We start from the raw sequence: 24,429 nt of genomic DNA, 5'->3' as shown, positions 1-24,429 counted from the left end.
TTGGGGAGTTGAAGGTCACCACAAGGTCAAAGGTCACAGACAGGGGTCAACAAACAACTCGATGTTTTTACGGCGCGTTTTGTTATGGCTCATAACTTTTGATCCCTATGTCCCGTTTGTGACCAAACTTGGCTGGTGAATGTCCCTTGGGAAGTGGAAGGTCACCATAAGGTCAAAGGTCATAGGCGGGGTCAATGAACTTAAGGAATTTAGAAAAACATTCATTTCTTCTACGCGATGGGCGAGACACATTTTGACACTTGCCTTGTGTAATTTAATGTTGGACGGAAACTTGAACTCTTCCGGTATATGGGGGGGGGGGGGGGAAGGGGTGTAATACTAATACAGACAATGCAAGGGTACCAATCCTATTATAACAGCAAGGCCTTCATGACCACATGAAATTACTCTATAGACCACAAGTGTTTCAATTTACATGTACATGACTGCCTTGACCAGACTGTTTGGCTTTAATTCTTACACTGTATGTTGACTAACATCGTGTGTTAAACTTCTGCCTGATGCAATCATATACATACATCCTGATTACAACAAAGTCTGCTACACAGCAGTGGGATCAGGGCCCTGTTTTATGAAGAGTTATAAATTATCAATTTCTATGATAAGTGTATAGCAGCCTATGTAGAAAGGGAATCTATAATCGACTATATCTTTGGATAAACGATGCCCTGTTCTTTATTTCTTTAGTTTTGTATTAATTTGGGGCTGTTTGGTAATATTTGAGGGCCGCGGGAATTGCCAGACCACTTCTACTCATATACTCTAAACAACATGGATCCAAACATCATAAGTTTATGACAGCTAAGAATCTTCATCCAGAACTTGGATTATGAAGTAAATGTATTAATATCATGCAGTTCACATCTGTAACAAATCTCCAAATTATGTTTACAGTCATCGTACTCATCCCTCTTGGTAGGCCTATATTTCTGGTGTATTAATTCCCTTTCACCTCCTCTGCCAAATGAGACGGTTCACTGGTTATCAATGCACTGCATCACATGTGCTAATAGCAATTAATAGATACACTGTCAAACACACAGACAGACAAACATGCAGGTACAGTATGTAGATACCTGTCACTTTTTGTACATGAATTCACACATTTACTACAATACATCCAAGCGCAAAGAAATACATCCAAGCGCAAACACACAAGCACACACATCCACTGAAATTGTGGCCTGAAACTTCCCACATCATTTTTCTCTCTTTTTCCTCCTTAGTCTTGCACCAGATTATATGAGACAGTCAACCTTGCCAAAGTCAAATCTATTTGAACTGAAGAAACAGCTTTGACTTGTAGAAAATTTAACTTATGAGGAATTAAAACCGATAGAATATAAAGCGACGAAGACTTGAAAAGACCTTTGGCTTTGGTAACTAACCAACTTGTGCGAGGTCCACTTGAGCAAGGTTGACAATAGTTTCTGAGCATTCAACCTTTGCTTTTTTTTTTTTGGACACATACTTAAAGACTTATGTTAAAGTTTACTCAATGATGAAGATTGCAGCTCAAAACATCCTATTGTGACATTCCAGTGTGTGTGTCAGAAAATGCAATTCAACTGTAAACTCTCTTGCTTTTCCATTTTTTCCCAATCCATTTCCTTGTTGGTAATCCTCAACCTGCCTTGTTCAACTGTCTTTCAAACTCACATTTCCCCCTCTTCCTTATCCTTCTCCATCTTTCCTTTCATTCTCTCTCACTCCTTCAAATGAAACGCATATATTATATATATATATATATATATATATATATATATATATATATATATATATATATATATATATATATATATATATATATAAATAATATATATATATATATATATATATATATATATATATATATATATATATATATATATATATATATATATATGTATATATTTTTTTTTTCCCAAAAAAAAACATGCTTCATGTTCACATGCTGGAAACGTGGTGAAGTACTTGTACATGATGCTGAATTTTAATCCATAGATGCCAGGCATCCCAATATGAAAGTAAGAAAAAAACAAACAGAATCAACATTTCAAATGTAAGATATCACAGTGTTGATCATCAAAAGTAATTTCATAATCTAAGGCTCATCACAAACTGCTATGAATATTCAAGTACAGGTATTGATTTACCAATGTGGTATATGACTAATATAAATTATTCCTCTTTTTTTTTTCTGGAAGGGGGGGGGGGGGGGGTTCATACAAAATAAGCACAATAGAGAAAGTTTTTTTTTTTGTGTGTGCCTGATATTTCCCTTTGTCCGGCACGATAAGAGAACAATAAGGTTGACCTTAGTTGTATTTGCCAGCCTTGCACATTCGAGCTCAAATATGCATGCCATTTTTGTAGAGATTTCATTAATACAGCGGACTCTCCCTATATCACAGCTTGAAAAACAATGACAATGAAATACTAAAAAACATCTAGACCTTTGTGGCAAGAAAATAACTTCCTATAATAACACTACTTTGCTGTTCTGATGCTGTGTATTACGAGATTCCACTGTATAAAGAATTAATACACTGTACTGTATATTGTGGTGAACTCACAAGTACATTGTAAATTGAAATTTTGCAAATATCATAACCCCTTCATGCATTTGCTCTAGATGTAACTGTTTGTCTTTTCATTTTTTTTTTGTTCGTAAAGTTTACTTTCCTTAACATAACTTTGAGAGTAGATAAGATACAGTCACTATAAACAAGCTGTTGACATAGCACATACAACAATACAATTTCCTCACACACCACATGACAATGAGCTATCAATAAAAGTTCAGCATTTAAACAAAAATAATAAAGTTTGCCATCACATAGGTCCCATAAAGATGACAATGTATCTCTTGCAAATATAACCTTTGTGCACATGTTCCAAAGAGTAAGTCTCCTGACATTTAGAAAGAGAAAAAAAAAATGTGCATGGATACTCACACAGATACATCAGATGCCAAAGTCATAATATGTGTGAACTCTGTGTACAGACAGGAAAATAACACGCTTTGTTCATATTCATTAAGGTATGGCTGCAGTTGAGGTTACCCTGACAAGTGATGTTAAGTCTCCTGTCATTCTGTTCTCAGCATGATGATTCAATGCAAGACTATCACATAAGTAGAGAACCAAAGTTTAATGTCATAGTCATTCATTGCCATGGTAACTGGTTGTAAACAACCTCATGCACGCACAGGGTTCCAACCCAAGCTATAACATAAGACTGTAACATCATCACGTAGGTACTCTACAGACTTATTGTATCACTGCAACCCACAAAAGGCCTTTGAATCTAATATTCCAACATGATCGGTTATCTCTTATGGTGTCTTCATCATCTTTCTTATGTCCCCCTCCCCACCCCCCCCCCCCCCCAAAAAAAAGAAACATTTTCTGGAGTATACAAAAGAGCACTACGTTGGAGGTATCATCTCAAGCTAAAATGACTGTGTACACTGTATGTTGGAAATGTATAAAAACATGAACATTTAATAAAGCAGATATATCAAGATATGCCACTCAACTGGCGAGTTAGTTTATAAGTACATGATAAAGCTGTCACACAACTTAATTCGTAGATCTTTAACAGCTGGCTACATCGGCTACTACAAATACTCTGCAAGAGCATCTGTAAGAGCAAAATATTGTACACCTGTAAGCACAGTAGAACCTTATTATAACAAGGTCAGATGCAGCCAGATACCACCTGATATGACGAGGTAAATTTGTCCCAATTCCTTTCATACTATTTTGTTTTTAACCCTCTTATATTGAGATACCTGATACAGCACAGGATATATCAGCAGTCCAAAGCAGCATGCTGCGATGAGATTCCCCTGCATAGTGCACCACTCAGAACGAAACCCTCTGAAATCATATTTCATTGTAACTTATCAAATATCATTAAGGGAAGGAAAAAATGAGGCATGAGTTGAGGTTTTAGGGTATTTCACAAAAACGGACATAATATGACGCTTTCTGTTATCATGCCATGCTGCAAGTGATTGAAGGGTTCACAGGACCAAAAGTGAAACTTGACTTCAAAAGAGTTGTAATGTGCAACATCACTGAAAATACAACTTGACTTTGATACAAAGAGTAAAATAAGCAAGAAAGAAAAGAAATTCCCACAATGGTATTTCTTTCACCAGAATTGGACAAAAATGAAAGTTATGTGGTTTAAGATTCACATGTATTTATGAAAGTGTTACTGGTTGTACCCACATCCAGAAGTTAGATGAGGTTACATCATCGCCTGGTAAAGTATTCCAATGACCTGCACACAAATTTCCACCAAATTTCTCCTTCAGAACTTTACTTGCAGGGATGAAATTGAGAAAACAAGAGAAAAATAGAGAATCACTGTCAGGCAGATTATGCAAAAATATGTACTAGGTTTCAAGGTAAATAATGAGCCACGTGCTATTACACGCTTTTCCCATAGACAACTGCCCGAGTATTCTCGGAACTTGTCCTCAACGGGTTAAAGTAAAGACTTTGATACTTTGATGTACACATCAAATAGAAAGTTGTGAAGTGATGATGCCAGAATTCCCGCTTTGTCTAATTTCTTGTGTGGTTGCAATCAAGGTCAATATTTTGTTTTTAAAAAAAAAATATGTCAATTCAAAAAGTCAACACCTTATTTATGTCCCATTTCAATCATTCTTCCACCATTCTCTTTGATTGGTATAACTCTACTAAAAGTCAACTTGAACAATGAGAATGGTATTTCACTTGAATTTACTCCTTGCCTCTTCTTCAGAACTATGTGTAAACATCAGAGCAGGTGCCTACAGAGATAAAGTTCTGCAGTGTAGCCTGATTGTACAATCCAGTTCTTGCTTAATGATAATTCTGCGGGCGGTGAATCACATCGAGGATTTGGTGACCTTTAAACTCTAGATCTTTGCATCACAGTGAATAACAGATCATATAAAAAAAAATCAAAGAAATGTGGCAAATTTGTGAGGAAGTATTATCACAGTACTGCGAAAAACTGTTGCCATGGAAATCACTTACCCATGACTACGTCGGGTCTCAATGCTTCATTGTTGCGGTCATTCAGATCACACGTATGAGCAGGCACTTTCAATGACATCCCTTTCTTGTGGTAACACACTACTTAAAGGCACAGAGCAGTTTCTTGAACAATCAATATCATCAGATTATTGCTTCTGGATATAGAGGCATGAAATATACCAGTGTCATATATCATGTAGAGCCAACTTTCTAAGGCAAAATGAGAAACCAATTAATGCTTTAATACTCTAATACAGTTTCTACATGTATACTTGCGCTCATAAGCTCGAACATACATATCACACCTAGATGGGTGATTTTACCCAAAAGTTTTCACTGCTGTGTACTGAACCATTATGTCGCACATGATAGGTGTGCCTTCTGATGATATGTTTGTCCCCTTCAACAGTTTGAAAAATCCTGATTGCACCCAAGATATCAATGCATTACAAGTGCCTCAACACACCAGCTCAGCAATCTGATTAAGTATTTTCAAGCTGCGTGTCGGAAGATAGCGCCGCCGCAGCCCTGAGTACTAGTCTACGCATCCGCCACATTGGCAACAGCGGGGATGATGCTCTCGTAAATAGAGATGCCGCGGAGGAAGACGTTCTCGTTGAGCCGCTCGTTGTGGTCGTGCAGGAGGATCTCCGTGTGGTTCATCGGGGAGAAACCCAGGCAGGGGATGCCCTTTTCTCTGATGAACCTGCTGTCTGTTCCAGCAGGAAAGATCTCAGTCTGCAACTCAACTTTCCTGGGAGTTGGAATAAACGTAGGAAAACATCACTGAAAATATACTTGTAACTTTTTTTTTACAACTCGAAAAAATCATAGTCCTCCCTATACATAATATCTCAATTAACAGTAAGCTCTGCGCATATCCGTAAGAAAAAAAGGGAAAGACAGTGATGAGAAAGCATTTTGTAAAGTACTAAAAGCCACACTAGACCTGATGATTATGAAAGGTGCATGCATTCTCACACAATCCTTATTAACAGCTGGAAGATGAATTCTTTTTACAGATTAGAATTCAATGTATACAAAGACTAGCTGCTGTATAGAATATAAAATAGAATGAACAATTGCAATGTAAGGGGTTTCATTCAAGGTGCATCCTTACATTTGAATAATACTTTATTCAAATGGGCAATGACTGATAGAACTTCTTTCTTGTGAATAAACTGGTTGCAAAGATGTGTTTTGCATTGGTCTGCACAACAGAATAAAAGGAAAAAGCATGAAAAACAGAATTTTCACACTTGCTCTTGTCAAAGATAGCCAATAACTGACACAGGCATATGTACAAATATTCAGAGAAGAACAATTCTAGACAGCTTTTGTTTCAACTGATCTTTTGAAACATATACACACATGTAGATACACACATATGTACAGAAAAGGTAAGGAGGGTTTTATTAAGCTCACTCCTCATCACAGGCCTTCTTGAATGCCTGCCACCAGGCGTTCCCATCATCCAGTGGTGTAGTGTAGCAGACTCCTTTCTGTAATGGTTGGAAAACAGTACGTCATTACATTTCATTACAAATTATATAAGAGATTACAATCTAAGCATCAAACCTACCTACCTAATTTCACTCAAAATCTTTCATGTGTCACTTTACGTTCTTAAGAATATTATTGTATATTATAACTGATACAGAGCAAAAAACCCTGAAGTAAAAGAAGATTCCAAGATTCCATAATTTGTTGCAAAGTTTAGCTGAACATGCCTATGGTTGTATGTGTTCTGACTAGCTCTAATGTCAACTCAGGCACAAAAATGCCCTTGACAACCTTCATGGTTGAAACATAAAAACCTGAGGGCACATACACAGCACGTTTTTAATAGTAGAACCAATTCTCAGTAATTATGATTGATCCACTTCAATGCTGTACTGTGTTTGTGCATGTGTTTGTTGGGTGTGGGTGTTTGTTTGTTTATTTTGTTTAATCATGGGGTTAAAAGCCCTCAATCAGCCAAGAGGCTGTTTTTCAGAGAGGCCGTGAACAAAGTATTTGACATAAACAGAACAAATCAAAGATACAGAACGAAACAAAATCAAATCAAACATAGAGGTGATATGAATATTAAAAAAAAAACACACAACGAAACAAAGACTAAACATACTCTAAAATCAATATCAATACAACAAAATACCAACAATCATCTGAGGTGATTATCTTCCTTCAGGTCAAACAAACACTTCAATATGAACTATGAGTACCTGTATGAAAATTTACGACTGAATCAAGAGCATTCCTAAAGGAAGACAGACTGTCTGTGTTTGTGAATGTGTGTCTGCATAAGCAGGGTGGGGTGAGCGCAGAATGACATGGATTTCTCTTCCGCTGCTTCAGTGTCTACTTACCCTTAAGAGCTCATAAGAAACACCTGGTCCAGCCGATTCGACCATTTCATCCAATTTCTTTATCATGTCCTGTGGATTAAAACAACCATTTTGTTGACATGGTTAACATGAGGAAATTGCTGCTGGAATCTATAAAGTGACCAGCTCCAAACATTGCACATTACAATGTCACTTGCATATTTGATATTGGTATGAATAAAGATCCTTCTTAACACTCCCTTTATGATTAAATTTCACTTTAACTTAGGCCATACACCTTGGTGCTTATCAACTGAGTGAAACCGTTGGAAGCGTATTCTTGAATCTTTTGTTTTCTTGGCGGGAAGATAAAATCATAAAATATTTGAGAAATTCGCATCTGCATTTTACAGCTATATCACCAACAGTATGAAATAAACTTACAAAGCTGTACAAAGCTTTCACAGACTAACCTCATACAACAGCTGACATTAAAGTTTGAATGTTCTTATTGTTTGTGTGTGTGTGTGTGTGTGTGTGTGTGTTTTAAGGCAAAAACAAAGAAGAAGAGAGGAGGATAAAAGAAGGATACTACTTGCCTCTGGGGTAGTGAACGGAGAGACCCGTAAATCAAAGAATGCAAACAGTTCACTTGGCACAACATTGTGTGCCACTCCTCCCTGGTGGACATTGAAGAAAAAAAAAAAGGGATATGCAATAGTAAAATATAAACATAAATACACAATGGCTTAGGTTTCCTGCCCATTCTTTGTATGACATGTTTCACTAAGAAACTGTCATTTACCTTTTCTCACAATCCCCAGAATTTCATGTGGTCATCAAATATCTCTGCTCATTTTGGCCACTATGGATAATACTCCCCCAAATGACTCGCAAAGTGACGTTTAAAGGCTTCCTAGAAATATTAAAGTATTGTGTCTGTGATATCCTAATTCTATGAACACACAAATAGCAAAATGTACTTAGACAAAAGTACAATGTTCTTGGACAACATATAACCCGAGTTTCAAACCATTCATTACAGTGTGATATAAGCTGCCTTGAATATCACTAAAATTTAATTCATCAGCTGAACTGATTTTCAGGCTATAAGTCAAAGCAAGTCTCCTAATAGAGCAAATTCTCAGTTGACACTTTCTCATGATTGATTCAAGATTGATTGGCTTACCCATATCTTGTTCAAATTCAAGGTGTTCACCTCCCCAAGCATCCTACATTTCTTGGCTCTGTGAAGAAAAGATTGCAGCAGATAGAGACTAGCTGTTACTATCATCTTCTTTGTCAGCTACAACAGTCAAAATGAGTGGTTGGTAAGATGCATGATTACTGCGGGTTGTCTACTGCAATAGTATTCCCATACTGCATTTGTTTATGGTGGTGGTTTTTTTCTCCTTCTTCTTCTTCACATTTTCATATTCAAAGTAATTCAAGTGACTTTCTATGAACTGGACACATAGAATTATGATATATACTGCAGTGGCAAAGTGGCCAGTCAGGAACACTGCTGACCTTTATACTCATACAAAACCAGAAGAAAAATCGTTATGAGAAATCACAGATTTGCCATTTTCATCTAAAGGATTTGCAGTATTTAGGTAGGTATGAAAGATAAATGAGAATAAAATATGTTACCTGGCTTTTTCCTCCTCTCTGTAGTTTAAGAATGCAGTGATGACTTTTTGCTAGAATAATAACAGGATATACATAAATGTTAAGTTGGTATTGATATGGATTCTTTTACTTACTGTAACAAATGGGGACAACTACACCATATTAGAAACTGCAGTAATGATGAATCAATACCATACCATAGAGGGTGGTAAAGGTATAGTCGCCTTTGCCTATTACAGTATTTGGACTGAAGAAATAGCTTTGACTTAAGAGAAAATTTGACTTATGAGGGATTAAAACTAATAGAATGTAAAGAGAAGAGGACCTGAAAAGACCTTCGACTTTATAGGTGATTATTCGACTTGCGTGAGGTTGACTTAAGCAAGGTTGACTGTACCTTTGTCTTCACATGAGGGGAAACATGTTTGGAATTTTTATGACCACTTGGTTGCAGCACAATAGACAACTCCAAAGTGCAACAAGATATACACATGTAGCAATATATGAACAAACACTACTAGTCTGCCTGTTCTAGCTACAGCCGAGGCTAGCATACGTTGCACACATTATCATTCTCAATGGCTCAACTTGGAGGCAGATTGGTCAGAACTTTAGTGCCAGATATGACATACAGTGGTATAAGATAAGAACGACATAGAGACAACAACAATTTGGATGGGTATGCCTGTCGCTATAATTTACTGTTAACAACATCGTCATCTGGGCAATGTGATTTATATATCTTAGTGCTCTGCTTTGACGAGCAGACAAATTTGCGGGCTGCAAAATGGCTTATGTCCGCTGAAGGAAGTCAGTAGGATTTTGCACGTAAAATAGCAGGCAATAAATTGGATAAATCTGTATACATGCTATTATGCACAGAAGAGTTTGCAGACTTAATAGCAAGAGATGACTCCCCATGCATCCAGTAATAGCAAGTTGCCCTATAGTCTACTGTATATGCTGAATATTTTGTGAGGTTTTTATTTTCACAAATTTCGCGAGTCAGGTACTATGTATGTGCGGATTTAAAAACACACAAAAATTACTGATCCCGACACGAATGTGACATGCACATAATATACACTTTTCTGTTCGATTGGTTCTGTACTTCACAATCGCAAATTTAACCACTCGCGAAATTGTTGGGAAGTTCCTATTCACGAAAAATTAGACTCACTAAATAAATGGCACGTACAGTATTCGTCTTCCCTCTGTGAATGCCTTGTCTCTGATTTGGGCAATATGATTCCAGTTCAGGAAATGAATGTTGTATCCCCTGTACGGCCAGTCCATATTATTCTAATGTTCCCCATAAGTGAATAACGAAAGTGAGCTTTACTTGCATCCGCAATGCTAATAGTTATGACATGTCTCCTCCCACGTTAAAAAATGGGAACAGCTTTCTCTTGCATGCACAGAAAAACATTTGTTTGCCTAATAGCAGTGTCATAGGATATAGTGTTGCAGATCTAAAGCTCACTAATATATTGTCTGCTGAGAACCAGAAGGGCTTTATTGCAATTTTGCAGGGCACCTGACTAATTGTTATCATGTTGTAGGGCTCAATCTCCTCTACATTATGGCGTCAATTCAAATTATATCCATTTTCAGTAAAATGCTAAAAATGAAATCCAGAAGGGCTCCATTTCCCTCTATATTTGGAGTATTGCTTTTTATCAAATACACAATTTCATGAAAATTCGTTTCATTTTTATTAACACTAAAATCTTAGAATGCGATAGCGTCCTTCTAGTTCTCAACTGATGATATCAAGAACCTTTACATTTGTAACAAATATAGTTGGGTGTCCAACACATCAACACCTTATTGTTTTTCTATCAATAGATACTTAAAATATCTCACAATTTGCCTGAAATATTACTCACATGTAAAGAAAATACTCTGAATTCACAAGTGTGCATTAAAAATGTGATTTGCGGTACATGCTCAAAGATAACTGCTTCAAATGTTTGGGTTGTTATTTTGACGCACTCAGTTGCGCCGTAAATTTGAAACCTAACACACCTACCCTCTATTGACAATATGTGTGAAATGCATGTAATGCTTTTCCAATGTGTGTTTATAATCTGTGGTATCATTGTTTTGCCGTTGATCTTGATTATTGGGTTTTTCACTAATATTTGGGCATCTTCAAATCCCCAGTGAAGAATGTAAACCCACTGCGCGTAGTCTCATTTATATGTGAAAGTTCGTTCTTTACACACAATGCGATGAATAGATGGGTGTCACAGTACAGTGTCGATGTGTTGGACACCTACTATACAACATGGAAGCAGATAGATTGTGAGGGCAATTGAAGCTGAACAGCAACTCACCAGCTTCTCCCCAGCTGTATCTTCAATGAATTGAGATCCATGGCCAGGCTTCCCTGTACAGGTCACTTCAACCCCTAGTTGATGGGGTGTGGGGGGGAGGAGAGAGGGGAAGGTTTTTCATTAATATTCCACTGACATATAAATTGCCAATGCGCAGTATCGACCTGTAACTCCAGTGCAAAATCTCTAAAGTTTCCACAAGGGGGATTCATTTCAAGACTCAATCTAGCATTAAACATGACATGGCAGTTTAAATTTTATACAGAGGACACTTCAAACACTTGCACATGCTTGACAAATACATGTAGAATTATTCAATTATAAGTATTGCATATGTTTCCTTTTTTTGTGTGCCTGATAAGGTCATTGCTATTGCTTTTTTGAACAGATGTTTGTTAAATCTTTCAAAATCGATATACTTTTAAGCCTCTTTCTCCCCATGCGACCCCTATGGGGGTCTTCTGAATCATTTGAACAACTTTGTATTCCAAACACCTGGGAATGAATCCTGCCAAGTTTGCTCACATCAGACTATAAGTTAAAGAGAAAAAAAAAAAAAAAAAAAACCAAAGATATAATAAAAGTGTAACAAGTTTAACAGATGGCACATAATTCCCGATGAAGAGAAAAATAAAAACAGATTGCACAGCTTACTCTGTCCCCTGGCTCAAGTGAGCTGAAAAGATTCTTATGGGGAACTCTCTTCACCTATCTGCTCAAATAATTATTTCATCATCAGCCTCAAAGGTCCTGTTTACCTTTGGGAGCAGTGATTTTAAAAATGTTCAAGATATCACCTTTGATACATATGTGTGGGTCACTTGTATCACAAAACATCCTACCATATAAATTTTTTGCAATAAAACCTAAAATATAGGGAGATATCACTAATTTTCTCATTAAACCATAACTGTAGACGGTTTAGTTCGGAAACATTCTTATAATAACTATTGTTCACATTTTGTATATTCAACAATACTTAACATTGATTATACTGGTTCAAATCTTTACATTGGTTGTTTCCATCTCTAACTCACATTTTAGGACTATTTGGAAGCACTAATGCTGGGTTTTTGTTTCATCTGCAAATGGTAAATTATGCCTTTAATGTTCTGAACTTTGATATCAAATATTGAAGTCATATTCTAATACGGGCTTTAAGATTCTACCTGTTACAACTCAAGTCATCTAAATCCACAATAAAAATCATGCATACCTGGATGATATCTGTGATGAAATTCAATTGATATGAGCAAAAATAAATTATTAGAAATAAAAATAAAATAATAATCAGATGATAATGACAGCTAATGACATATGAATGTATGTTGCGCAAATTATCTAAAAGAATGCACTTTGGACACTTAAAATCTAGATAAAGGAAGAAGTGAGGGATGAGATGCATTTTCCTTGCTTGTCTAACAAAGAAGGCATGCAGTGTTAGTTTAGTGAAGAAATTGACATCCTGTGTCTTGAAGGATAGAAAAGATCATAAAATCCTCGCAATGTCACGACTTGGAAAGATACAGTATACAAATAATGAATGTTTATGAGTGCAATGGGCAGAATATTTCATGAGGTGAAAGATGAAATGATCCATTCAACTCGGCTGCGCCTCGTTGAATAGATCAATTTCATCTTTCACCGAATGAAATATTCTGTCCATTGCACGAATGAAAAACATTTATTATTTGTTTTATATAACGCCTAAAATAGATCCTTGTCATTTGATGTTTTATTAATTTAGAAACAAGAGAGACACTGAGATCGCGAGTGTAGTGCTCACTGAGCGCTTTTACGCTAGCACGCTGTCGCATACATACACACACTGCAAACGCAAGCGCGTTTAACACACGCAGTGTGCCTGGTTCTCAGCGAGCGTGCAATGGAGCAAATTGTATGGATCCAAAATTGCACGGTAAATGGAGCCACAATTGCACGGATGATGATGTCATAGTGAAATGGGCCGAATAATCAATGTCAAACAACCAATCAAATGTCAAGGATCTCTTCTGGCATTATATAATTTGAAATAAATGATGTAAAAGATGTATAAATCAAGCAATCACTATAAGGCCAGCCCTTCAACACATATGATCATGCAAAGTCTGGATCTCTGAGTTATGACCACCTCTGCTATAGACTACTTACACCAAATGGCCCTCTCTCCATAATACAGGGTGAACTTTTCAGTGGGGTTGGCAAGTCCTAAGAGTATGAAAGTATGTGTGAAAAGTATGAGTAACATCTGGCATTGAAAACAAAATTAACTATCTGGTGAAAAACAAGAGACATGCAAGAGTGCCAGTATACTGTACACACTGACATTTTCACAGTGATTTTATTTTTGTGAATTTTGACAAAAATGAGAACAAAAAATTTGCCCAAGATGCACAGCCCAGGCCTGCACACCGAGTTTGGGAGTATCAAGTGAATATTAACAGTAGAGCTCCAATACAACAGACATATTAAATGAGGTCCCTGCTCAAATTCTTGGAATACTTTAACTTTTTTTTTGTTTTTTTTGTTGACAGATTTGATCTTATTTCAAGCAACATCTCAACAAAAGTTTATTGAGAAGTTACATTTTCTTCTGAAAGTTTGTGAATTTGTCTTATTTTTGTTTTGCTTTGTTTTTTGTTTTGTTATCATCATGATAATGACATGACCACAAAGCACGCAATTAACAACTTATAAAACATCCACTCAACTTCATTTGCGAAAATATCTGTACAGGAAAATATCAGCATGTTCAGTACCATATGCTGGTTCCGATTTGACACTTGATATATATATATATATATATATTCAAGAAATGACAAATACCTATATTTGTGTGAAATATGACAAATATCTGTGTGAGGCATGCATTCAGAGAGGCTAGAGGCAAGCTAGAAGCAAAGTAGAGGATTGATAGAAGCACAAGGTTTTTAGTGTCCCGCATCTGAAAAAAGAAATATATAACTAAGCTAGCCATGCTGCATATGTAAATACCGTCCTTTCATGGGTTTGCTAACCTGGTTCAACCTACTTACACCATGTTGCTCGCTCGCCATGGTAAAGTGTGTATTTCTCCGTTGGATTGGCAAGTCCTAGCAGTGCAGATAAACAATGGTAAAAAGGCACTCTGAGAGCGCAGACATCCACCAAGCAGCTACTTTCCACCAATGATCTTGCTCTTCCCAAAGAGATTTTTTTCCTCTCCACCACTGGGGAAAAGCTCTTTGGGCTCTTCTATAAAGATCAGTGATTTCCACCCATAGGTATACATGCCGAAAAATCGCCCGATTTCCCAATATAGACATCTTTGTTACATCATAAACTCTCAGCTAACCCTAGCAGAAACTAGAGCACGCACTTTAGTGAGCGATTGAAAACCTCAAAAATGCGCAGCTTGAACTCATAAGTTCATTGACCCTACCTGTCAAAATATAAAAAATCTTTCATAAATTCCCCCAAAATTATCGGATCACTACCAAAATTTAATCATTTGTTACATGTGTCATTCTCAACCTTTCCTGTAAGTTTCATCCAAATCCGTTCACTGCTTTTTGAGTTATTTTGCACACGGACAAACAAACTATAAACTACAAACAAACAAATGGTAACGAAAACATAGCCTTAGTCACCTGGACATGAATATGATTCTTGGCTTATTGCATACACAGTAGCAGTTAGGGCATTCAATTGAAACCTTTGACCCTGCCTCTGTCATTATTAAATTCCATTTCCCACAATGATCACACACATGTAAAGTTAGATGGATACATTCCAAATATAAGTAAATCATTCCGTTATACTCATCATCCACATGAGTTTGATAAAATACAGTCCAATAATGATTGACATTTTGTGTTTAACAATAAAATCTTGCACTTTGATGACTATCACTCTGAAATACTCATGCCTTATCATGCTTTAAACTATCAAAGTTGAAAGATAAACTCAATGTTAAAAAGGACTGCCAGACTAGAGAAGATGTTTGTTTTGTAACGGTTTTCACTTCTAAAACACATGCAAATGAAATATCTGTATCATAGCTAAACTTTTTACAAAGAAAACGAAGAAAATTAGATTAATGGCATTTGTTAAATTTATATCTTTATTTACTTGTATTCTGTGGGCGAGTTTTGTCTGTTTGTGCATTTCAAAAACATTCATTCATTTAATGCCTACTGCATCTAAATTATCAGGTCCACTGTGTCAATAAAAACGATGCATCAGCAGCACAATGGCATGTAAAGGTATGCACGAATTGGCTACCTTATCACACTTGTACGCTGGGTGGTTACAAATGAGTATACATGTATGCAGGGGCCAGCGATAAATCGCTGTACGTTACAGCCACTGCATTCAGTGATGCATCGTTACAGAGCATCCACTCGACAAAGATTGTACAATGGCTGTACTTTTATGGTGTTGGTAGGATTTTTCTTCTTTTTTTTTTCAAAACTTGAAAATAGGTCTGAGTGGTGTATCTGTCATACAGCAAAACTGTGTTTGCCAAGCAGTACCCTTAAACACGACAAAGATATAAACAGTATAAAAAAACCAATGTCTCCCTCACCCTTTGAATCAAGTCAACATATTACATCACACAATTTGCAGTATTTGTTACAAGAGAATGCCTCATTAACACACTGTTTTACAGACAGGTGACAAAGGTAAGACAATAATAATTTGGCTTGAGAAGGCCACAATAGTGGATAAAAGCTAGCGGATCAAATACAATGGATGAGTGAAGCTCAGATTCGTTTGTTGTGGTGTATATCAATAACTGATGAAGGTTTTCCATATTATTGGTCTAACAGGTGGATTGAACAGACCTTCGTCCAGCCCGAAGCCAACATTCAGCGCCTTAAACTCCGGTGTCTCCACGAAAGCCTTCATCCCCTGTATACCACCAGTCTCCTCATCTGCAAAGACAAAAGACACACAAATATCAAACTAAAATATACAAATCTGAAAACGCACACATTTGCAAGGAAAAATAAAATGCGACAATGATCATTTACAGACAAGGCCAAACTACTGTACGGACCTTACACTCCATAAGATTGTGTGCGTGTGTGTGTTTGTGTGTGTATGGTATTGGTACTTGGTAGATGTTCATCGTCCTCCAAAAGGCTCTGTGAGAGGTGCTTCAACTGGAGGTGTGTCGTGTGTGTGTGTGTGTGTGTGTGTGGTAATAGGGTAATATGGAATCAACCACAGATATTAAGAATAATATCAGATATTTCACCTACATCCTGAGATCAAAATATAGATTATGAAATTGTTGCTACTGGCTTCCTTTCTATCTTTCTTTCTTTTCTTTTCTTTTTTTTGGGGGGGGGGGAGGGAGAGAGGGAGGGGGTGTATAAAGCACCATTTACTGGAACTTTCGGAAGGGGCGATGCTAGCATCTCAGCAAGTTTGGGTTTTCAATTTTTTAAATGTTATGCCTCTGATTGGGGATGTACAATTGTGATAAACAGTTAGAGATTAATTGAGCCATTCGGCTTAGGTGCAAAAAAAAGAAAAAACCCAAAAAACCCCCAAAACAGAAATCAGCAGGACCTTATGCAGTGAAGGATGTAGGTCAATGTTTTCAGTTTATTATGCATAGATTCTAGCCCATCAGCTCTTACCTGGAACAAAGGTGATGTGAATCGTTCGCTTCAACCGCACACCATTTGCGATCATTCGCCGGATGGCTTCGATGTATCTGGCAGGAAGACAACATGCATCAGAATTCAGTGGTACCATCTTGGGCAAAGCCTATCACATCTTTAGCTTCTAATTACACTTTGCAAGGCTTACTTCCTATATGAGTCAGGGTTCAGCAAAATCTCTTACGAAACAAAGAAAAAGAGATGGGCCTTATTTTGCATCCATGTATGAAATGGAGTGTGTTATAAATCAACCTAGAAAATCTCTTTGAATGTCAAAGAGAGGTATCATCTGCAGAGGCATAACTGAAAATACATTGTACAGCAAATAATAAACAGCTTTTATTTCCATCTGATAATACAATACTTGGGTGTTCATGGAAAGGTTAGGAAATCATTAAAATGTAATGCACTCTTTCAGGAAAGGTGCGAGGCTTTGGCCCTAATCCAAGTACAGTATCCTGTTATATCTGTACATGAAGTGTAAAACAGCATGTTTTCAAGGATGTATTATCATTGACTTTGAGAGAACTTGAATAATGTGTAGCTGTACAGTGCACTCCCGTTATAACGAAATGCTCGGGACCGGCAGTTTTCTTTCGTTATAACAAAATTTCGTTATAACCGAACAACGAAAACAAGAAAACCACGTATATATATCATATTATGTTTGCTGAATACTCATCATACACTGGAAAGCTATGTGAAATGTGATGGGATAACTGTATCACAATAATAAATGCAAGTTCCTCTCAGAAACTGTGCGTGACACAAAGAGCGAACACACAGTGGTGTGAAGCGTTCACCCATGCAGAGAAGCTATGTATAAATGCTTGTTCCGCTACGAATTTTCGAAAGCAATTCGCATTTCGTTATAACGGAGCACATTTCTTTTGTTTTTCTTTGTCTATGGCGCTCGGAAAAGACTTCGTTATAACGGAAATTTCGCTATAACCGTGTTCGTTATAAGCGAATCTTTTACCATAGACTTTTATGGTGATTATTTTGGGACCAGAAGATTTACTTCGTTATAACGAAATTTCGTTATAACCGTGTTCGTTATAACGGGAGTGCACTGTATAAAACATTGATACTTACTGAATTCCAACGCATTTCATATCCTGCAAATACAACAAGCAAAATGCACATTATAGATAATAGATGACTGTTGGGAAGTGTTCTGCAAAAACAATGAACAAACAAACAAATAATAAAAGTCATAATCAGCACACTGTATATAATGTCAACCAATATCTTTCACTTCTTTGTTCATTTCTGAGAATGACAATGACTCTACTCCACTGCTTCCATTATAACATACACCAACGTGCCATTTAAAAAAAAAAACAAGAGACCCGCGGGTCTAGCGCTCACCTGAGTATCGCAAGTTCACCTTTCACGCAGTCACTAATCTAAATTTTTCACAGCTCTACTAAAATTTGACCAGGCATTCTCAAGTAGAAGATGAAAATGTACAATAAGGGCCGAAATTTTTTAAGATTCCTTAATTTGGGGGGATTGGGGGCCCCCTGGGGCCCTCTGGGTGGGGCATGGTGCCCATTTTGATAAATTGAGATACTGACCCCCTAGGGATGCTACCTGCCAAGTTTGACAAAAATCCATCATGAGGTTTTCAGGAAGAAGATGAAAATGTACAATTCAGGCCCCCATTTGGACCTTCCCAACCCCCCCCCCCCCCCCCTGCCCCCAAGAGGGGCACCCCTGGATTTGCTATGAACAAACCTGAAACTACAGTCATTAATGTACTCACTCATAGTATTATCTTAGCTCTATAACTTCTGATTCTAGAGAAGATTTTTAAAGATTCCTTCATTTTGGGGGGTTTGGCCCCCCCTGGTGCCCCTGGGTGGGGCATGGTGCCCATTTTAACAAATTGAGATCCTAACCCCCTAGGGATGCTACCTGCCAAGTTTGGTGAAAATTGGTCATGGGGTTCTCGAGAAGAAGATGAAAATGTATAATTTAGGCCCCATTAGGACCGTATCCGGGCAATTACCCCCAGAGGGCAATTACCCCGCGGCTAAATACTGGTTGGGTTTAGTGTTAGGAGTTTGGGTTATGGTTAGAATTAGTTTCAGGATTAGGATTAGTATTAGGGACAGGGGAAGGGTCCGGTGTAATTGCCCAGGGGGTAATTGCCCTAGACCCCATTAGGACCCCTCCCCACCCCCCTCCCCTGGGTCCCAAGGGGGGCACCCCTGATTCTGCCATGAACAAACTTGAAACTACAGTCATCAATGTACTAACTCATAGTATTAACTTAGCTCTATCACTTCTGGTTCTTGAGAAGAAGATTTTTACAGATTCCTTAATTTTGGGGGGTTTGGGCCCCCCTGGGGGTCCCCTGGGTGGGGCATGGTGCCCATTTTAACAAATTGAGTTCCTAACCCCCTAGGGATGCTACCTGCCAAGTTTGATGAAAATCGGTCTTGGGGTTTTCAAGAAGAAGATGAAAATGTAAAAAGTTTACGCACGACGGACGACGCACGACGCACGACGGACGCCGGACGAAGGGCGATCGCAATAGCTCACTTGAGCCTTTGGCTCAGGTGAGCTAAAAGCTAAAAAGCACAACAGAGTTTCATATCTCTCTCTAATTGTTATTACTTGCTTTTCACAAGGACACCCAAAACAACTGAGTAATGGAAACATCTCTGAGCCATTTATCTTTTGAAATCTGTTACAAGGAATGCAGCAAAGCACACAAAAAGAACAAAGAAAGAAAAGGAAGCTCAGCATAAATACACCAACTGCACTTAACCATGTTCCACTCCACGTAATAGCTCTATCCCAGTTATATTTCATCCCTTTGAAAATGACTTTGAAATCTTGAGAGAATAAGTGTTCAATATAAAATACACAGCTTTTCATTGCAAAAGAAAAAGAAAAGTGAGCATAAAAAGCTTAGACGCGGACGTAGAATGAACAGGATATCAAATATAAATTGAGTAAGGAATTTACCTGGGCTCCTCTCGCATAAATGTCTCCGTTCTCCATTTTCTTAGCTTCAAAAGGATCGCATACCCAGTGTTCCTGGCATTCAAAATGTAACATCCTGTTAGACATGCCCTTCTTGTGCAAACAGAATTGATCAACAAACACATTGCCAACTCATCTCCATGGCAGCCAAGTAAAGTAACTAAAAGTGATTTTGGTACTTTCATATTCTATAGCCTACACACTATCTAATGAAAGTAGTGTGGTTGGTCACACTGAGAAACTGTTTGTAGTCCTCATCACGATGACCTTTACTCCATCTTCAACAATAATCTTCTAGAGACACCATCACAAGCATGCCTTTCAAGATTTCTCCTAACTTTTGACTAAATTACCAAGAAGAAAATTGTTATGACCCGTACCCTACCCCCAAAAGGGTCAATAATGGCATCATTTCTGGAAAAATACCTAAGCCCAAATAATCAAAAGATTGGTTGACTTGCAGTATGCAGCACATAACTACGCAGAAGACATTGTTACTGACCACCAGAACACTAGCTTTGAGTTTGCCCTACAAAGCAACAACTATAAATGCATACAACTAAGTATTTAAACATAATCAGAAGGAGGAAGTGAATAAAACAGCCCATTAATATGTCCTTACATAAAATGTCCATAAATTTAGGTATATTGGCAAACCAGTCTATCAATTAATTTTGTTTTGCTCATGTTTTGTCTTGTATAGCTTTGTTTTCCCCCTCACCGGAAACACGGGCACAACATCGTAGTGTGAGTTGAGGATGACACTTTTCAGCGAAGGGTCCGTGCCTTCCCATGTAATAACCACAATCGGCTTGCCTGGATGGACCTGATTGGCAAAGAGAAATCAGGGAACACAAGGAAAGTTTGAATTACAAAGCATTACAAAACTCTTGGGAGATGGATACTCTGGACATTATAAAGAAACTTTACTCCATATTTTAGTTGACTACAGTAGACACCCTAAATTAATGAAGAGCAGTAAATTTAAATGTATTTCAATGAAATCTCTGAATATTCATAAAGTTAACAATTCACAGAATTCTTCCATTTTATGTTTGAAAAAAAAGTTATCAGTCTGATTGGTATACAGTCTGTGCATGATGAAATAACATAATCATGCAAAGTCACAAAAATCTTTCATTTGCTTGCAAATAAAGCATCACTAAATTTTCTTACCATGAATCTAACAGAAAAAGCATTTCTTATTCTTCCCTCTGATTATTCTAGATTTGCAATACCCTGAACATACATGTGTTTCAATGTTTGAGTAGGAACATACACATCAATCTCACCCTACCCACAAGCACTTTCTTAAGCCTCTCCCCCCAAAAAAAGAAGACCAAAAAAAAAAAAAAAAAAAAAAAATTGTGGCAACGCACGGTGCGCACTAGGCCGGCTACAAGCGCCGCTGGCCCCGGCTAGGTAGCAAGCTCACCAGGGCAAGTTTACAGTGGCTTTGCAGCTATCCACACTGCTCTGCTCGTGTTCATGCCAGCGCCCACCACTGGCTCTGTGCACATGCACTGCTCTGCTTGTGTGCACGCGCTCCCCGGCAGTCTGCGCGCTCACTTTGGGAAATCGGAAGCCTCACTCCCAGCAGGTCTCTCACCCTGACGCGCCTGCAGGGACAGTGCTTGGAAATTATCAAGAGAAAATATTTTAAAACTCAACTTGTAATTTCCATTCATCAGGACAATGTAACATTTGGTCCATTCAGCTTAAGTTGGTATCACGCTGTCACTGTTTCAACAGGAATTTATTCCATTAAGGACAGACAGACAAAAACCTAAAGGGTCTCACTGGAGGAGATGTTGCCGCAACTGCAATTAGTGGCCACAACTTGTAAGAAAGACAAAAAAAAAAAGGCTTGCGCTCTCAACAAGAAGGCAACTCCTGGGCAACATCTGACATGTCACAAAACAAGGGGACAACTTTTCTATTCATCTGCAAGTCACGGGGATGTTGCCGCAACATCTCCAAAACATCTTCTCAGTCGCAGTAATGTCTAGCATCTCCACATTGTCACCGGGAAGTTGCCATGGGTCCCCACAAGGTTACACAGACATCTCCAAAACAAAATTAGTCTCAACGACTTGGCCACAACTGAGGAGATGTCATGGAGATGTTGTGGAGACGTCTCCAAGACCAGCTGGAGACTGGAAAAAGTCTACAAAAAAAAGAGTGAACCTGTTTGATTCCCTCTCGACTCTCTGGGGACCAGGGTAGTCTCCAGGAGACATCGCAGAGGCATCTCTGTAACCAGCAAGACTCAAATCACCACTAAGTTGCCACCAAGTCTCCAAGGCAGTGAGATACCCACTTAACATAGAATAGTGTACCCACTACAAATCAAGTTGTCATATTGGACCTTTATATCCACTAGGTTTACAAGAAAGTCCATCAATTTATTTAAAGCCTTGCCATTGACTGCTATCCAACACAGTTTTCTTTCACCTGAGGAGCTTCCTGCACTATTGGTTGAAATATCAACATTCATGTTGCAATATGATTTTTGCAAAGGGACAATTCACCCACTACTTTGACCACGTACCTCTATGCATCGTATTGGGAGGCCAAGCTCCTTAGCCATGCGCTTCAGAAAAGTGACAACTCCAGCTGAAAAGAAAAAGAAAGTGCCAAAATATGACATCACACACAAACTTTTTTACATAAGATTCTGTTCAATAATCAATATCACCTGTAAAACATCCTCAAGTCATTTCACTACCATACATACTCCCACTCTCATTTCTGGTGTGTTCAAATGCATCTAGATCTACAAGTAGATTAGTCATGTTGTGTTTCTGTATACATATATGATGACAGTAAATGTAGGCCTACACTGTGTATATCAGCTGATTCTGTAATGAACTGTGCCAATACGACTTGGCAGAACTGTAAAATCTGACTCCCTATCTCAACCAACACCTTCGGCCTATTGTCTCTTTTATTGCTTCGATCAATTAAAGCTAAATGATCACTGGAAACAAACAGAAACATAACATTCCATTTCCATACTTGCCAACTCTACCGCATTGACTACCGCTTTTGAAAGATTTCATTACTTGGACATTAGCATTCAAGCTAGCGCTGCTCGCATAGGTATCCTTAGCCCGACCAGACGCTGTTAATACGCTGCTGTGTAACGTTATAGTTAAGGTATCCTGGATTCTACCGCTTTCTCAAATGAAAATGTTGGCAAGTATGCATTTCGTCATTAACAAATTTAATCCAGACTGTATTAATTGACCATCTCGAGGATGCATCACACTGAAATCCTCAGGCTCAGGATTGAATCCTTTGAATGGCCCTCTACAAATCTTCAACTTGCTGCCAATACTGAGCATCATCGTAGGTAATTCAGGTAAACTTAATTAAACTAATTAAATACAGTGGGTAGACTCTAATTTAATTAACAACTGTGCAATGGAGCGCCCGGAAAGGGGGGGGGGGGTAGCCTTACCCTAGCACTGACGTTAGACCATTTTACGTGTTAATTGAATGAAAGGACCTAAATTTACAACAATCATACCATTTGACCAAGGACAATTAAGGTACTGCTACTGGTCTTCTGACTTGTACATTCTTAGACTACGCTTGACAAATAGATACACTAACAGACTCACAGTAGGCCTATATGTCATTCACAAGTATGCCTATGCCATGGAATCTTACCATAGTCGGGATTTGATTCAGTTACGGTATTAATTCGGAGGTACTCTCTGAAATTAGTCACTGCTGGGTCCTCGAGCTCGAGTTTCGCACGCTTAGAATCTGTTGACATCGTCGTGGTTGATTTTACAGCTAAGCTCGATGAAACCTTGAGAGATCTCCGCTGAAGCTGTGGTAGTATAAAACTATGTCTGGACGTGTACACAGCTGAGTTGAAATAGCGGTTTCGAAATGTCACCAGTGGATTTGTGGAGGACGAACGTAGAGTTCGAATCATGCTTCACTTCCTAGAGCTGAAAGGACACATCTTTTTATCTCAGCCGAAATCTCGAATTCAGTACCCTCGATTCGATCAACGATCTACATACAAGTGATGTGCACATTATATACATCAGCAGACAGGACTGTGTAATGTTTGGCCATGGGTACTCCGGGTGGATAGCGCGCGCGCGCGGCGAGCGAGTCATGGAGTGCGACCAAAGAGATTTTCCCCAGTGGGGAGGAGAAAAATCTCTTTGAGTGCGACTGGCTGACCGGTGTGGTCTGTGGACGAAGAGTCGCTGTTGTACATGTATTATACAGTGCGCGTTCCATAATAAGATTGCCCTTTTTTTTCGCATTCCATAGTGTAGTCCGTATGCAAAGACCCTTGATGAGGGGGCGGGGCGGGGGCGGCGAGGGCCCTGGGAAGAGAACCGAAGCCCAAGCATCTCCCAGCACAGAGCACGCTCATGTCGTTGTTATCCAACCTCTTGTTATAGTATCTATA

At 38.2% G+C, this 24,429-nt stretch overlaps 1 protein-coding gene across 1 annotated transcript; it reads right to left on the bottom strand.

Annotated features, from left to right (window-relative positions):
• Nucleotides 1-4,628: 4,628 nt before the first annotated feature.
• Nucleotides 4,629-24,004, bottom strand: LOC140246144 (aminoacylase-1-like). Its single transcript, XM_072325582.1, has 15 exons — nt 23,664-24,004; nt 22,540-22,604; nt 20,710-20,814; nt 19,971-20,042; nt 18,087-18,109; nt 16,968-17,044; nt 16,164-16,253; nt 13,489-13,545; nt 11,338-11,411; nt 9,020-9,069; nt 8,556-8,613; nt 7,966-8,046; nt 7,409-7,477; nt 6,465-6,541; nt 4,629-5,793 (listed from the first exon to the last, which is right to left on the bottom strand). Exons 1-15 carry the CDS (start codon nt 23,935-23,937, stop codon nt 5,580-5,582), a joined length of 1,386 nt encoding a protein of 461 aa, XP_072181683.1. The 5' UTR covers nt 23,938-24,004; the 3' UTR covers nt 4,629-5,579.
• Between the last annotated feature and the right edge of the window lie 425 nt (nt 24,005-24,429).

The sequence above is a fragment of the Diadema setosum genome, chromosome 2 (assembly GCF_964275005.1).
Source record: "Diadema setosum chromosome 2, eeDiaSeto1, whole genome shotgun sequence".
Classification (NCBI taxonomy): domain Eukaryota; kingdom Metazoa; phylum Echinodermata; class Echinoidea; order Diadematoida; family Diadematidae; genus Diadema; species Diadema setosum.
This window is presented reverse-complemented; position numbering and strand designations above follow the sequence as displayed.

Coding starts and splice junctions, on each gene's coding strand:
- LOC140246144 (XM_072325582.1), bottom strand. CDS start 23,937: ATGATTCGAACTCTACGTTCGTCCTCCACAAATCCACTGGTGACATTT. Junction 20,043..20,709: donor ATGTTGTGCCCGTGTTTCCG/GTGAGGGGGAAA, acceptor TTTGAATGCCAG/GAACACTGGGTATGCGATCC. Junction 6,542..7,408: donor TTTCTTATGAGCTCTTAAGG/GTAAGTAGACAC, acceptor CAACCATTACAG/AAAGGAGTCTGCTACACTAC.